This window comes from Neomonachus schauinslandi, chromosome 3 (assembly GCF_002201575.2).
Source record: "Neomonachus schauinslandi chromosome 3, ASM220157v2, whole genome shotgun sequence".
Taxonomy (NCBI): domain Eukaryota; kingdom Metazoa; phylum Chordata; class Mammalia; order Carnivora; family Phocidae; genus Neomonachus; species Neomonachus schauinslandi.
In genome coordinates, this window is record NC_058405.1 from 69,334,790 (window position 1) to 69,348,923 (window position 14,134).

The following is a 14,134-nucleotide window of genomic DNA, read 5'->3' on the forward strand; positions in this document are numbered from 1 at the left end:
ACCCACGCATTAAAACATTTCAATTGCATACCACTGCTGTGAAGAGAAACACCCAAGCCCTGCACGGTCTAGTTTCTGCCAGCTTCTGCAGACTCTTCTCAAGCTTTTCTCCAAGTTGCTTTCTACACTTGCAGCCACGCAGGCTCTCTTCAGTTCTTGCAAAGGGCTACGTCCCCTCCTGCCTCAGGGCCTTTGCACAGGCTCTCTACTCACTCCCCTTCACTTGGCTACCTCTGGCTCACATTTGAGATCTCCACTGAGATGGTACCTCCATGGAGAATGCTTCTCAGAACTGCCCTCCCCATTTGGTCAGGTTCCTTTGCTACCTTCTTGCATAGCTTATGGTTCTTTCCTTAATAGCACTTGGTGCTGTTTGCACGGTATGATTTTTTGACTAATGTCTGTCCTCCCTGACAAGATCGGAAGCTCCTCAAGGGTGCAGGCTTGTCTGTTGCTCATTATCATATCCACCATGTGGACCACATAGGAGGCACTTAGCACATAACTGCAGAAGGAATGATTTTAATCCATTCATAGTCTTCTGCCCCACCGCCCTGACAATACAGCACACATTTACAAGCCAGCTGCTGGTCTGACGTGTATATTTACAGCAATTCTAAATGAGAAAAAATCATATCTGTTTTAGAGTGATTGCTGAAAGGTCAACAAAGATTTCCTTCACTGAAGAAACTAAGTGATTCGGTGAAGAATGAATGAAATTTGGTTTTATATTCTAAAGGAAGAACAGATTTATTAGGGAATGATTAGTATAGTTAAATGATGTCCAGCAAAAAGATCATTTTTATACCTCTGCTTTTCCAAAAAGAAGACTCCCCTCTCCACAAATCCCATCAACACACAGTCATGCGTGGCCTGAACATCATCCCGTCTTACTCTTACTCTTCTTGTGAATATAATGGGGTGACCCATTGCGCGGCTTCCTTTCTCATGCTCTATGCTTTTTGGGTGGGTCAAAATCAACACATACTGTCAGGGCACGGAAAAGATAAATTCTAACAGGTTTTCATTACCTTTTCTTCCGAGTCCCCTGGCTGACAGGTAATTACTCCATCTCTTGATCCTCCTGCAAATGTTGCCTTGCAATTTGCAAGCCACTGTTGTCAGAAAGAGATGCAGACATAGGTAAAATCAGTGATGTCCTGAGAACATTTTTATCATCAGTACTGTCAGGGAAAATTGATGAAGCTTCTAATTACAGTAATAAAAAATCTGCGGTAATGCCTTTTTGAAATTACTTTTTTCTGGTTGAAGATAATCTATTTGAGATTAAAATATCTTCATATGGTGATACTCATTTATTTTTTATTTTTATTTTTTAAAAGATTTTATTTATTTATTTGAGAGAGAGAGAGACTGAGAGAGAGAGCACATAAGCAGGGCAGAGGGAGAGGGAGAAGCAGACTCCCGGCTGAGCAGGGTGCCTGACATGGGGCTCCATCCCAGGACCCTGGGATTATGACCTGAGCTGAAGGCAGACGCTTAACCAACTGAGCCACCCAGTACCCCTTATGATGCTCATTTAAATATATAATTTCAGCATTGTGATACAACATTCCTGGAGGATGGTTTCACCAGACCATTCCTATTTTATGTATAAACTTGAAAAAATCATATACAGTTAGAAACCTTTCATATGATTGAGACTGGGAGATAAAACCAACAATTCCTCATAGGCTGGGGGATTCTGGACCATGCAACTGGCCCACCTACCTCTCTGTGATATTGGGTGGCTTCTGTGGGGGCAGGTCTACTTCAATGTAAGAAAGGCTATTAAAATAACAGTTCAGCTATTTAGAGATTCTGACATCCTTAAGTATCTGGGATAGTAACTAATACAGATAGTAACTAATACAGATGTAAAAAGGAACCCCGGGGCACAAAACAAAAAGCACTGAAGAACTGAAATTCACATCTGACATCAAAAAGATTGGTTTGTTCACCGAGAAGAATGGAAGGATTATTTTTATTAACTGATGACGGAGAAGGGGGAAAGCCATGACCAGTAAAGCCACAGAAATAGAAGACAATGGGAATTGTTATAGTAGAATGTCAGAACTCTTGCCCTTGGGTAGATCATGAAAAGAACAGTAACAACAATAACAACAAAGAAAAAACAAGTAACTGTATAATGAATGTCTTCTGTGTATGAGGCACTGTGCTGGGCAGTTTACATAGGTTATTTCCATTTTAAAGGCAATACTGTGTTGTGTTTAAGCGCATGGGCTTTTGAATCCCATAGACCTGGGTTTCTTTTTTCTTTTTTTTTTTTTATTCTTATGTTAATCCCCATACATTACATCATTAGTTTTAGATGTAGTGTTCCATGATTCATTGTTTGTGCATAACACCCAGTGCTCCATGCAGAATATGCCCTCCTCAATACCCATTACCAGGCTAACCCATCCTCCCACCCCCCTCCCCACAGACCTGGGTTTCAATACCAACTTTCCACCTCCTAGCTAATGAGGACAATAATAGCAACTCCAGTTGTTGTGAGCATTCCATTATTTAATTTAAGAGATATAACTCTGATCAGGTTGTTGGACACATAGAAAGGACGCAGGAAAGGATATATACTATGACTATTATAATTGTTATATCCTTACAACAATTCTGCAAATTAGTTATTATCACCGTCTTATAGATGACGAATCTGAGATGAGGAGGTAAGTAACTTATCCAAGGTCACTAACCCTTAAGTAGCTGAACTGTGATTTGAACCCATGTCCATCTGATTTCAAAATTCATGTCTTTTCTATAGTGTTTGGCATATTATAAAAAGTGTCTCATAGATATTACACACAATTACTTGTCAGAAATCAGGGGTCTGCATGCCTGGTTTCTGGATCACTTCTGTCTCTAATATTTTACAGTCTAGGTCTATGAAGGAAAAAAAAAGAGTAAAGAGCAGGAGTCGAGGCCAGGAGAAGCAATGAGGTCAGGGAAAGGCAGCTACTGAGAGTATTTAAGAGGAGAGAGCTGAGATCCACCCCATCTATGTTCAGGTGAGGCAAACACTGGAAGGAAATAAATAACAATTTTATTAAATCTCTGAGAAAAGTTAATGACATTGACAAAGAGACATATCAAGCAGATACTCATGCTTCCCAATTTCTGGGTAGGGAAATTATGGGGATAAAAATGAAAGCTGAAGACTTCTCATTTGTAGACATCATTTTTGTATCATCCATACTGTTGACAGTTCTACCACTATTCAACTGGAACTGTAGTCTCTAACAGAGGAATAGATGACATCTGTCTTCTTCCAAAGATCCTATCTTAAATTAATCACAACACCTCCCCAGGGCTCATAGTGGTGGGGTTCATTTGATTTTAACTGAGTGTATATGCACAGAAACACAAAAACTTACCGAGAGAGTGGCTTCTTTTCTGTTGTTGTAGGTATCCAAATATTCTTGCAGTTCTAAAACACTGAACTTGAGCTTGTCCAGAAGTCCACAAGAAAGGAGCTAAAGACAGGAAAGTCATTTGTATTAAAACAATCAGAGAGATAACTAGACACAGGCATGGCTACAGAGAGAGAGAAAAGAGAAATATATTTAGAAATAACATAAAGTGAGGACCAGTGGCTCCATTTTTAGTAAGCTGTGCAACGTGTAATTTTGCTCCACAATCAGCCACAATGGCAATTGAATACAAGCTCGCTAATCCAAATCTCCCATGAAAATATTGTTTTCTCCATATCAGTATAGACTTTCAAGTCTTAACAAGTGTCTGTAGGAGCTCACGTTAAAGATCTCCATTTTATGCATGAACTCTAGTATCTTCATCTAGTAATATTCCAAAAAGTGTGAAGACAGACCTCCAAATAGACTTTCGAACTGATTTTATAGTTAATCTGAACTTTAAATCCTTTAATATAGAATGATTTCTCTTATTGTATTCCCTGCTGCAAGGTAGCTAACCACCAAGTTCCTGGAAAGACTAATTCTTCAGAGACTTTTGAAATCAGAGCACATCCGTTGTTGGTTCTAAATTCAGGAATTAGCATATGAGATGGTTGTGTGATATGCATGGGGGCATGAGCCCCCAAAGAGCTCACCCGTCATGCGGGCTTAGAGTTATATTCCTAAAGTCATGATTTGGCAGTCAGCCAGAGGATGCTTTAACCAACTCTCAAACTCATCACTTGCTATTTGGGCTGGATGAATCCCTCCAGGGGCGATGAGTCTCCACCTGAGATTTGGGAGTGAGCAAAGTGAGGACATACTGCCTCTGGAGCCCCATCTGGCTGGCCAACCTGGCATCGTGGGGACAGGCTAGGTCAGCTCTGGGGGGGTCACTCACCTATTCATGGCTGTCAAAGCCAGAGTTATTGGAGCGAGGTGCCAAGGACACGGAGGGAACACTGAGGTGAATTTTTCTCCCGATTCTCTGAAATGACTTGGCCTTGGCTGGTAATGTACAGTCATTACTATGCAGACTCAGGCCTTCGGGGGTCATGTCACAACACGGCGCTTCTCACAAACACTGACAGTATCTTTCAGACAAACCACAACACAAGCACGCTTCCCGGAATTTCCACACCTTAGTAAGCTGCGCCGGCCATTTGCCGCCAGAGACTGGGGTACTCACGGTCTCAGCATCCACGAAGAGTGTAGGGCATTCAGAGCAGGAGGTGAGCATCTGGGAAGAGCTGACAAACTTGGACCCGATTCCCCGGAGATTGTCTCCAAGGTAGCTGGCCGCATCACAGGTTAGGAAGCAGAATCTTTTCTGAATATTCTGCAAGGTAAAATAATTACCATTTGTAAAGGGCAAGTTTTAACTTATGCACTAGAAAAACCTGTTTTTTTTTTTTAAGATTTTATTTATTTATTTGAGAGAGAATGAGAGAGAGCACATGAGAGGGGGGAGGGTCAGAGGGAGAAGCAGACTCCCTGCCAAGCAGGGAGCCCGATGCGGGACTCGATCCAGGGACTCCAGGATCATGACCTGAGCCAAAGGCAGTCGCTTAACCAACTGAGCCACCCAGGCGCCCGAAAAACCTATTTTTTAATCTTTATAAAAATATCAAATGAGCGTAGGTCCTCAGGTAGAGGTGGGGGGGGGGGAGATAGGGAGTAGAGTGCATGTTGGTCTTAAGTAAATAATCACCCAGTGTGGACCAAATTTCTTCTTAAAGTGTTGTTTCCCAGGGCACCTGGGTGGCTCAGTTGGTTAAGCGACTGCCTTCGGCTCAGATCATGATCCTGGAGTCCCGGGATCGAGTCCCGCATCGGGCTCTCTGCTCGGCAGGGAGTCTGCTTCTCCCTCTGACCCTCCTCCCTCTCATGCTCTCTGTCTCTCATTCTCTCTCTCAAATAAATAAATAAAATCTTAAAAAAAAAAAAAGTGTTGTTTCCCAGAGTGTGGATGCTCTTATAATCTTTTAAATAAATGGTGCTTTTCTTTTTGCTGGTGGTTAGTGCTGGTCAGCAACTTGAGTCCTCCTCACTTGTTTGTCAGAGCAGTGAGAAATTACTCAGATTACGTAAATGTGCTCGAGTTAGAAAAGGTCATGAGATTTAACGCTTTTCTGTTCCCCAAGATCACAGCTTCCTGAGAAAGAGCATCAAAATAGTGCCATTTGAGCCTCTGGAAAGTGGAAGTAAATGCTATGTGGGTCTGGAATAGTATCTCCCTCTGAGAGCGTGTCTACTCTGGTGTCTCTAACTCTGTCCCATAGGTGCTTATGTTGACTCATTAATCCTCACAACCGGGGAAAGAAGTCAAGGTTAAGACCTGACTTGCCTAAGGTCATGCAGCTCGTAAGTCACAGAGGAATGATGAGCCTGACTCCAGAGCTCATCCTCCTTCCACAAATCGACAAAGCTTCCTAAGAGCTAGTTTCTCCTATCCTGCCTGAGGACAAAACCAGAATTAGGAAGAATCTGAGTCACACTGCCTGTGTCAGCGCCAAAATGGAAACATGTTCTAGCCCTTAAGCTTCCAACACACAGTATCTTGAACAAAAAGAACACAATATTTAACCAAAAAATAATTCCAGTCCTAGGCACTGGCTTTCCTCAAAGAGATGTCATACCTTTTGAGTTGTGGAATCGAATCCAGGAGAAATCCTCTCTGCCCTATTGTGAGGAAAGCAGATGTCCCCCAACAACAGCAGGCTGATTCCTTATGCTTTGTATTAGAGAAATGCCAACCATGTTGCATATTAATGATTTTTTACTTCATATATATGAGAATTTTGGCATAACGCAGAGCATACATATGTCTTTATGGGACTAAGTTAGTTTTACGTACAGTTAGGGAAAAATAAAAAAAAAAAACTTGACTGAATGTTAGAGCAGAAAGAACGAGAAATGCCATGTCTAGCATCATACACCTAGTTGAGTGGCAGAACCGGGAGTAGGATTCAGGTCCCCGAAGAGTTTGGGGTTCTTTCCATTTGACCTAAGGATAAGGTGAGGTCTGGGAAGCTATCTGTCAGGGAACTCTAGAGCCTCTTATATAAAGGCAGGTGATATTGAGGGGATATACACTCATTTCGTCCTCACCTGACTTCCGTATAAACACATCACATAATCTGGAGGCACTGTGTGATACCATGATGACATCCTAACCCAGGAGCAGCAGGAAGGACATATGATGGCTGAGACACTTGGAAAGATGGCCACGCTGGACCATTAGAAATCAATTCCTCATTTTTAAAACCAAATTATTTTGGCAATTACCTCCTCTCTACCCCTCCCAAATCCAACTAAATACAGGGAGATGTGGCCTTCAGACTCACAGGAAAATGTAGGAAAACAGTAAACAGACATGGTGGGGACATGACAACAGCTTAACAGACTGCATGCCTGAAATGTATTTCATTGCCAGCATATTGTATTAATACCTATTTTGTGACTCATATTGCTCTCAATCACATAGCATTTGGTAACAGTTGAGAAAGTTCTGAAGGCTCAATGTAATATGTTTTCTTAAGATTTCATTTATTTGAGAGAGCGAGAGAGCACAAGTGGGGGAGGAGTAGAGAGAGAGAGAGAAGCAGGCTCCCTGCTGAGCAGGGAGACCGATGAGGGGTGCTCTTCCACAACCCTGAGGTCATGACCTGACCTAAAGTCAGACACTTAACTGACTGAGCCACCCAGGTGCCCCAAGGCTAAATGTAGTATTAAAAACTGAAATAAGAGGTACACATTTGTATGATTATTATTGCAGATAAGCTACATAGGGATTAATCTAATACATGAATGGAAAAATAAAGTTCAAACCCAAATGTGCCCCCTGCCCAAGGGCCCAGCCTCACCTCCCAGCTCACGGGACAACCTGCTGGTCTACTGTCATCAAGTCAGATGTCTGTTTAAGAATTCTGCTAAAAAAGATTCCCATTCATTCGTCCTATGTTCACTGAGCACCTACTGTGTGTTAGCAACTGTGCCAGCCTACGACACCATTACTTGCCCTCTCTGGGGGAAACAGGTAATAAGTAATTCTCATAGAATGTGACAAGCATGACAGATGGAACCACAATGTGCTTGGGATCCCAGGTGACAGAAAGGGAGAAAGAAGGGAAGGCTTCATTTGCTGAAGTGAGCTCCAATCAGGGGTTTGTGTGTCACTGGGAGTATAGCTGAGGGCCAAGAGGACACGGCCATGCTGGGCAGAGGGAAAAGTATTGCTCAGGATGCGAAAATTGAGCACAGATAGTCTAGTGACCATAATAAGAAAAAAAAAATACTACAACAGCCAAACTTAAATTATTAACCATTAACCATTATTTTAAAAGAGACTTCAGAATGATATTAAAAATAAATTACTCTGTTCCTAAATCCTTAACAAGTAAATTTGCCTCAAATGGTAACTTCCTCATGGTCTGTTTTAACATTTCAATCTGGCTCAGTGTTAGAGTGTTTCTGGAGTTCTTATCTCTCAGCAAACAATTGTTTTCTCTCTTAAGCCTAACAGCCCCTCCAGCCTCCAGTTAATCTCAGATACAACTTCAGTTTGCCCAGTCAACTTTCTAAAAGATGTCCCTGAAAGGCAACTGAAAAGTTGGCAGAGAGCAGCACAATAACACTGAAACTGTATCTATTAGTACTACTGGTATATAATTCTCAAAAAAATGGGTGAGAGAGCTACAGCAGGGGGAGCGGCAGGCAGAGGGAGTGGGAGAAGCAGACTCCCCACCAAGCAGGGAGCCCGATGCGGGACTCGATCCCGGGACCCCGGGATCATGACCTGAGCCGAAGGCAGACACCCAACTGACTGAGCCACCCAGGTGCCCCCAGACTTTACTTTTTATAGTAACTAAACTGCGGCTTCCTGGGTTGGAAATTTTTTAAGGCAGATGATCCCACTTTTAGTAGAATTCCTGATTTTCCTGCCTTTCCCTTCTGCCGTGGCTCTTCTTAAGGTAATCAGTGAGTGGGCCCATCCCTCAGGCCAACCAAGTTACGGTCCCCTCTCATGATATACTCAACAGAACTCAACCTATAAAACAGTGTAAGGGGGTTCCACCCTTGTCTGTCCATTCACTCGCCCATCCCTCACATCTACTGGAGGCTGGAACTCATTGTCCCTTTCCATGTTTCCCCTGTATTATTAGTGGCAATTCTGTTTTGTGGGTTATCAAATACAAGTGTAGAAAAAATGCTGAAAGAAAGGCATCTTCATTATAGGAAAATAGGAATTTGAAAGAAAGTAAAAAGAAGGGGGGATAAAAAGACACCCATAGTCTCATCACCCTCAGTAAACTACAGTGAACTGCTAGTATATAATCTTCACTATTTTCTGAATATTAAAAAAAAAAAAAGAGTACTGTACACACTGGTTTTTTAAAACTAGTTTTCTCTTAAACTCTATGGTAACTATGTTTCCATGTCAGTCGATCTTCACCTATAACCTCATCTTCCTGGCTGAGCATTATTCCCAGCCCTGCTACTTTCTTAGGATCGCCTTCAAATACAGCACACAGAGCCAGTTAACTCCAGTGCTGACAGAAGACCTTCGGGGTTTCTTCATAAAAAGCCGTGTTTCTCTTCTTTTGTTGCCTCCCACCTCCACCAATCATTTGATGAAATTTGGAGTAAAAGTTCAGAGCAGGATACATGAAGGAACTGACAGGAATCTGCACATCAACAGACAGGCAGGCATCAAAATACACCTTCAAGCACCCCTCAGAAGTCGAGCTCCCTCCATCTCTTTGGTTCAGTCATTGTTGTAAGCGTGTTTGGAGATAACAAGTGAAATCTGAAGGTGTCCTCGCAGAGACTGCTACATTGAGCCGTGGGCAAGATGCCACGGGTGCCTGGCTGAGGGACTGAGAGCCAGCCTGCCCTCTGCTGGCCACACTCGGTACCGCACCGGTCTGGAGGAAGGGGCCTCTGTTTCTAATTTGCGCAGACCCTGTCCGGACTAAGCAAAGTATGGCCGTTCACGTGTTCAGAAGCATCTACCACACATTTAAGGAATTCATGCGGGGGAAAAGAGAGAAAAGACAATGACAGGCTAAACACGAATAATGAAGAAAAAGGAGAAACAGAGGAAGTGTCTAAGAGGAAAGACGGGATGCAGGATAGGCTTGGCAGAAGGTACCACTCGATGGTTCTGGTGTCACGGTTGCCTGGGACGGATGACATCCACAAAAGCCAGAATGGCAAAAGTGAACAGCACAGCACATGGACTGCATCCTCGGGGGACAAGGCCTTTGCAATACCAGTTTGGGAAGGTTGTGCAGATTTACGGTTAAACAGAAGAAAGGCTGGGGTCAGAGGCAACTGAGGGGTACCCGGAGCAGAAAAGAGTACAAACCCAGAACGAAACCACCATGCCTCCCGCCACCGGAAGCTGGCCGGCCCCGCTAGGAGACGCAGTCCTCGGGGCGCTGGGCCCCGTACCTTAAACAAGGAGGAGAACACATGAAATGTATACACCGCACAGGAGCCATCCGAGTCGCACATGAGCTGGTTGATGTGGCTGCGCCAGGCTTCCTCTGCGTCGTCACAGGCCGCCGGCTGGAATGCAGCAAGGATGGCCGAGAAGAAGGGCGAGGGCGGGGGAGAGACCCCCCTGTCACCTTCTCCAAAGCTGGGAAAGAGGAAGACAACCCTGTCAACAAGTGCCGTCCTCATCCTGTCCCGGGTCGCCTCCCTCTGGCCCTGCCGGCTATCCCGGCGAGGTTGCTTTGGGGACTCAGCTCTCCCTCCCCGATCTTCGCCATTCTCTTCTGAATCTAGGAAAGAGAATTTTCACCCCCAGAATTTCTGGGATTCCTCCCCTTCTGACTTCTTTTACAGTGAGTTGGGACCCGCCCCCGGAGCCTCCAGCAACGAGCGCTCTCGCTTTCCCAGCGGCTGTTCCCCAGACAGAGAAACATTACTTTTGGCACTTTCGCGCCTTTTCAGCTTTCATCATGAACCATTAGAACACAAATTTGGAATCTGATTTTCAGATTCCAAATGTGCTTTGTGGGAGAGAGTATTAATGGCTGCACATGCATGAATGCCCAGGAGGGGAGGGTAGAGGGAGAAAAGGAAATGGAAGTATAGAAACGCAGGGTGAGAGACACGGAGCCCCACGAAGGAAGATAATGACCACAGGCGAAAGGTCAGGTTCTTCTGTAGGTACTATTACCTTCAGCTTTTCCTTCCAAGGACAGATACTGCTCACCATAACAGAAGGTCTTTGTCTGGCCATATCAAAAGCTCCTTAGTTCTTGTCCACATTCAGAAGAGAGATTTTAGGATTCTTTCTTCTCTAGAAGTAAATCTCTAGCCTTATCACTTGTGATTTTTTTCTAGACACTGCGTTAGTGTGTGTGTGTGTGGTTTTTTCTTTTGTTTTGTTTTGTTTTTTAAGTAGGCTCCATGCCCAGTGTGGAGCCCAAAGTGGGGCTTGAACTCACAACCCTGAGATCAAGGCCTGAGCTGAGATCAAGAGCCGACCGCTCAACTGACTGAGCCACCCTGGCGCCCCTGCATTAGTGTTTTTTTATCTATTCCTCTCTATTTTCATCTATTCGTGTTCTCTGACTAGCTCTCACTAGTCTCAGAAATATCAGCCACCAGGCTGAAAGCCACCCACTTAAAAAAAGAGTAGGTATTTAACTTCTAAAGAGCCTCTTGTTCTTGTCTTTTAACTCGGAGTGGAAAGAACTCCTCATTTCCAAGGTTTGCCAATCTTGCTTATCTTCAAAGCTTGCAAGGCTTGGACCATGTCCCCAGGCCCCTCTTTGGCTTTTGAGTTACTCTATGGCTTTACGTTGCTCGGTGTTACTCTGTGTTACTCTACGGCTTTTAGGAGTCACTACCTGAGTACCCCTTTCAGTTCCACACCAGGCCCTGCACTCAGGCCGGATGACTCTGACCAGCCGAGAGCCTTCGGAATCAGAAGTTGATTCGGACTCCTCATTAGGAGGTCCCGGCTGTGCCGTGTGACCTTTCACCTGAGATACAGTGAATGTGATACAATGTGCCAGGTACGCTGTCACCACTCGTTTCCACCAGGGGCTGCTTTACCTAGCGAGAGTAAACTGGTCCAGCCCTCTATTGCCTTTTTCTTCTGCCTCAGTCATATCCAGGCTGAAGCTACCACTGCATTCGAAGGTTGCTGGGAGTTCATTGACAGAACTGGAAAGATCGTCCTCATGCACGGCCGTGTCTTCCTCCTCCTGGACGGCTTCAGCCTGGAAGAAGAAAGAGAGGAAAGAATCCCCCCACCTTGTAAGAATATATTTGGGAAAATCTATTCAACTAAAGGGAAAATAAAAGAGACCAATCCCGAGAGTGATAGAAATCGGGGGCATTGATTTTCTGGCTACAAAACAGTCACTTGCGGGCGCCTGGGTGGCTCAGTTGGTTAAGCGACTGCCTTCGGCTCAGGTCATGATCCCAGGGTCCTGGGATCGAGTCCCACATCGGGCTCCCAGCTCAGCAGGAAGCCTGCTTCTCCCTCTCCCACTCCCCCTGTTTGTGTTCCTGCTCTCGCTGTCTCTGTCTCTGTCAAATAAATAAATAAAATCTTTAAAAAAAAAAACAAAAAACAAAAAACAGTCACTTTCTATAACTGCACTCAGGAATTCTCAGAAGCACTGTTCATTCTTTACCTTCTTTTCAGTCTTGCCTATAGTAGTTTCCAAAGAGGCTCTTAGTAGATTGTCATATTTGATCATGATTATGGGAGTATAAATGCTAAACTTAGAAAAGACCACAGAGACCCCTTGGTCTAGCCCTCACATTTTACAGGAAACTCATGTGTGGGAAAGGGACTTGCCTGGCATCAAGTAGATAAATCAGGGCCTTTGGATTTAGAGCTCTTTCCACGGTACAAAACTTGCCTTCTAAAGCGAGCCTATCCAGAGGGAACACTCTGACACAGAATTCCTTTACCTATGGAAACTGGAATTTAGAATCATCAGTGGCTGATATAGTAAATGCTCAAGATAAACCTGCAGGGTGCATGAGTGGTCCACGGTTGTTCACTGAGCCCGCCATGTTGATAGGCCTTTTCATACTGGAAATCCTCTAAGACCCATTTACATACATGCTTTGCTCTTGGAACCCCCCCCCGAAGATAACGGATAGGAGAGGCTGCTCTCACATTGTTGTAGAGTGAGCAGCGAAATGCAAGGGCTCTAGGTCGGCAGAGCTGGGATCAGTGAGGGGCAGGAGAGAGACAGAGCTAGCGCAATGGAAAAAGAGGCTGGGTTTGAATGTGGGCCAGGGGGACTCAGCTGGAGAACTGACTGTTCTTTATGAGAGGAAGGAAGGCAACTGGGTTACAGACCAGAAGAGGAGAGGAAGACATCACACGCACATGTTTCAGTGAGTCATTTTCTTAAAACAAAACCAGAGCCAGGCAAAAAGGAAATCTATATGAATTCGAGCATTATCACAGGTTGCTGGCTGGCCACCCAGTTGGTATTTTGAATCTAGGATTAATAAAGAAATTAAGAGGGGTGTTTAAAGATATGTTAGGGAAACAAGATAGCTCATGTCTTTGAAGAAATTGCTCATAAATACTGAGTTTCAGAGGCTTATCCATATCTGCTTTTTCCGGCTTTTTAAAACTACAGTGGTGCCAACGAGACTGGCTGCCGGTGACTGGTCTGGGTCATTAGTGTACATAAACCTAATCTATTAGGGGAGGGTTGGGTTCTCACAAAAATGTCCTTTATTTTCCCTTTCTAACATCACGGCTATATCGCACATTGCAGAAACCCAGCTCAGGAGGAAAACAGAGAGAGCCTTTCAGAAATTAGACTTAGCTTTTCCTTGATCAAATTAGATGATTCCTGCGTGAGTTCCTAAGTATATTACCACTCAGGTGGTGCTTTCCATGAGAAATCTATGTAACTTGGCAATCAAAACAGAAAAATTGAGAGAATGACTATGGTAAGACTGAGAAATAGCAAATGCTAATAACTTCACATTTATTTTGTGATGTCCTTCCCATGAGATTTAATTTCTTAATCTTAGGATTCTGGCATTTTAATCTCAGACAAGTTTCTTTTCTTTCTGCACCTTTTTTGGCTATAAAAGGGACTCTGCTGACTCTGAGAATCCAGACTGTAGTCCTTTTGCACTGAGGCTCTCTTAGAAATAATTCTTTAAGCTTCTACATTTTTAAGTGATTGCGATTTGGTTGGCTGTCCTTGGTTTAAAGTACCTGGACCTCAGATCTGTTTAAAGTGCACTGTAAAAAGAGTACACAACAGCCAGTTATTATATTTTTTTCCATTAGAAGTATCAGAAAGAATATACTTTTATACATTTTAAAAATTACTTTATAACTTTCTCTTTCAAACTTATACTACCATAGCAAACTCAGGATAAAGGACACCTACTACCAACAGCAGTAGGCTATTTTGGTATTTGTAACATAAGAAAATAAAATTCTATATTAAGGGGCACATATGTGGGCACTTATGTGAACACAGTGTGGAAGTGGATAGTTTTAGGATTAGGATTAAAAATTAACAAAAAACGAAATATACATTGTTAGCTTTTTAAAGCCCTGACTTTTTAAATAAGAAAATTATATCCGTTACTTACTTTTCTCCTCTGTCTGGCTAGGACGGTTTTGTTTAAATCTGGCATAATATTGTGATTAACACTGAAAATTCCAATAGTATGCCAAAAGGCCAGAA

The 14,134-nt window shown here is 43.5% G+C and overlaps 1 protein-coding gene across 1 annotated transcript in view; it reads right to left on the reverse strand.

Annotated features, from left to right (window-relative positions):
- Positions 1 to 14,134, reverse strand: part of FRY (FRY microtubule binding protein) — a 259,681-nt gene that overhangs the window by 21,476 nt on the left and 224,071 nt on the right. Inside the window, exons 54-58 of the mRNA XM_044913570.1 lie at positions 11,505 to 11,671; positions 9,885 to 10,074; positions 4,618 to 4,767; positions 3,393 to 3,491; positions 1,032 to 1,115 (exon numbers count right to left, since the gene is read on the reverse strand). Of these exons, the coding sequence (XP_044769505.1) occupies positions 1,032 to 1,115; positions 3,393 to 3,491; positions 4,618 to 4,767; positions 9,885 to 10,074; positions 11,505 to 11,671 (690 nt within the window). The remainder of the gene's footprint in view (positions 1 to 1,031; positions 1,116 to 3,392; positions 3,492 to 4,617; positions 4,768 to 9,884; positions 10,075 to 11,504; positions 11,672 to 14,134) is intronic.